Genomic DNA, 2720 nt, shown 5'->3' on the forward strand with positions numbered 1-2720 from the left:
CTCACACAATAATCGTGTACAAATTTACAAATGAATTTATTTTATTTTGAGTTATGATTTGAACTCTTTAAAGTGTCAATAACATGGCAGACAATAATGCAACAATAACCAATACGGAAGCTTTCAAGATACCTGCATTATTGAAACAGTTGGCATCTCTGACCTTGATTTGCAATTGATTGGAAGGATCATTCAAACCACTTTCACAAAAATCCTTTCCACTTGCATAAGAGGTAATGACAGGTTTTCCATTTGTAACTGGAACGAGAGCACATTTACTGTACAATCTGTCACAGAATGATGAACACAAGTACAAGATAGATTTCTGACCCAGAATTTGAATCTTTTCCTCAATGAAATTGGTTTGTCCAGGAGAACACAAATAACAAACTTAGGAAGTGATGTTAATAATTGGAAATTGAAAGTTTTCTCTACTTACTATATTGATGCAACTCATCTAAGCATCCACCAGCAAAAGCTTCAACAAGGAATTGAGGAATGGTAACATTTGATGAGCCACTGTTTCTTCCACTTTGACTTTCCCAACCTTGTTTAATTTTCTTTGAGCTGTCAACTGTGCAGCAACTGTTTGGATTATACCATTGACAGGTGGCTAATTCTCTTGGAAGTGATGGAATATAACCTCTACAAGCAGATATTAATTGGTTGATGGATTCGTCCTTGGTTTGTTCTGATTGAATGAATTGAGCAGAGAACAGTAAGAGCAAGACAAAGATAATGAGAGATGAGTGAGACATTTTTTAAATGATTGAAAATTGATAATTAATTGGCGTTTGACATTTATTGTTCATAATGTTCAATGGTTGAACACGGAGGCCGTATAAAACTCAGTAACAGAAAATTACAGGAAGAATCACTGCCTATACGGTTTAGCACGATTCTCATAATCTATGAATATATTAACCAATGACACAAATTAGGCAAGGTTTCATAGTGTTTTGGTATCCTATTTTACATGTTAGGAATATTTCAAATTATCCATGATTTTCGTCATTATTCTGTTTGGAAGGCAGTTTTCTATTGAAAGTAAATGCTCCTCAGTGATTGCACCATTTGCTCTACAGTTTTTATCATATTATTTGGTATGTTGTCAACAACAAGTTATTAGAAATCGAAGCAATTGCATCAAGAATTCGATAAATTTATCTCTCAATAAAATTGTTATTATTATTTTCGTGATGATCAACAATATTACACCACAAATTTCAACAATATTTGGGAAGAATATTTTACCACTCCTTTTCTGCTTTCAAATCATTACACTTTTCACACAAATCATCATACCAACATGGTGGCAGAGAATGCATATGATCGGGATAGGCCTTAATTAAATATCGATCTCTACTCAATCCTCCAGGTTCTTGGTACATTTCCTTGCAAATCTGTTGAAATTTCTCACATGAAATATTTGGGAATCGGAGATGATATTTGCCCTCACACAAAGTATTCTCCTCAAAATCAATTCCATGCTTGAGGTTGAACTTTTTTTCCAGAACAGAGTAGAATAGCTCGTCGGAATAATCATCCTGATCGTAATCGATCGTTACTAGAATGTGGTAGAGTTTCTGTGGTTTTGCTTGTTTCATTTTTTTTTAAGAAAATTCAAAATTTAAATTAAAATTTAATTACATATTGTAAAGGTCAAAATTGCACCACCAACATGTTTTCAGACGAAAGTCCAATAATCTCATCCAATGTAAAGTTCCAGAAAAATGTCCAAATATTCAACAACTCAAATAAATACTCAATTTATTCTCAATTTCATTTATTAAAAAAGAAAAAATCAAAAGATGAAATTAAGTAATCAGTGTGTGAGATGATAATTATTGAAAAGTTGGATAATCGATATAGCCAGTAACAACATCATTGGAACCATAAAAAGTACTTCTATCATAATGATTGAGTGGATGACCATTTCTAATTCTTTCAACCAAATCAGGATTAGAAATAAAGTGTCTTCCAAAAGCAATCATATCTGTGGCACCCTCTTCAGTGGTACTCTTTGCTGTGGCTGGAGTAAAACCACCAGCTGAAATAATTGGAGATCTTGTCAATGGTTTCAATTCCTTGGTTACAACCACAGGTTTGGATTCAGCTTGGCCATCATCTGAATTTGCTCCACCTGATATTCTTGGTTCTACAAGGTGAATATATGCCAAATCATATTCATCCAATGCTTTGACAGCTGCTTCAAAGAGTGGTTTTGGATCTGAATCACTAATTTCCAAGAAACATCCACTTGGACTCAAACGAATTCCAACTCGATCTGATTCATTATCAAATCCTTCAATACATGCTGAAATAGCTTCACGCATAAATCTCAATCTATTTTCAATGGAGCCACCGTATTCATCAGTTCTCTTATTAACTCCATTTTGTAAAAATTGGTCAACTAGATAACCATTAGCAGCATGCAATTCTACTCCATCAAATCCAGCCAATTTAGCATTGCTAGCAGCTTGCTTATATTGTCCCATAATGACCTTAATTTCCTCAATGGACAATGCCTTTGGAGTGGTTGGCAATTGTTGTTCCCTGGTTTGCAAATTTGTAGATGTATCATTTTGAATTGGAACTGCAGAAGAGGAGACATTGTCAGCATAACGTTGTCTACCAACATGCCACAATTGCAAAAAGATGACACCTCCCTTTTGATGGACAGCATCTGTCACCTTTTTCCAAGCTTTAACCTGAGCTTG

At 34.4% G+C, this 2720-nt stretch overlaps 3 protein-coding genes across 3 annotated transcripts; all 3 read right to left on the bottom strand.

The window, feature by feature from the left end:
• Positions 1-67: 67 nt before the first annotated feature.
• NAEGRDRAFT_76543 (uncharacterized protein) lies at positions 68-758 on the bottom strand (the record flags this gene model as incomplete). Its single annotated transcript, XM_002668494.1, has 2 exons — positions 68-390; positions 440-758. 2 exons carry the CDS (start codon positions 756-758, stop codon positions 68-70), a joined length of 642 nt encoding a protein of 213 aa, XP_002668540.1.
• Positions 759-1250: 492 nt separating this feature from the next.
• On the bottom strand, positions 1251-1607 carry NAEGRDRAFT_76544 (uncharacterized protein; the record flags this gene model as incomplete). The annotated part of the gene is made up of 1 exon (XM_002668495.1): positions 1251-1607. The coding sequence occupies one exon, from the start codon at positions 1605-1607 to the stop codon at positions 1251-1253; it is 357 nt and encodes a 118-aa protein (XP_002668541.1).
• Positions 1608-1844: 237 nt separating this feature from the next.
• On the bottom strand, positions 1845-2596 carry NAEGRDRAFT_54741 (uncharacterized protein; the record flags this gene model as incomplete). Its single annotated transcript, XM_002668496.1, has 1 exon — positions 1845-2596. A coding segment is annotated over one exon (750 nt), but the record flags the coding sequence as incomplete, so codon positions are not given.
• Between the last annotated feature and the right edge of the window lie 124 nt (positions 2597-2720).

The sequence above is a fragment of the Naegleria gruberi genome (assembly GCF_000004985.1).
Source record: "Naegleria gruberi genomic scaffold NAEGRscaffold_190, whole genome shotgun sequence".
NCBI classification, from domain to species: Eukaryota; Heterolobosea; class Eutetramitea; order Acrasida; family Naegleriidae; genus Naegleria; species Naegleria gruberi.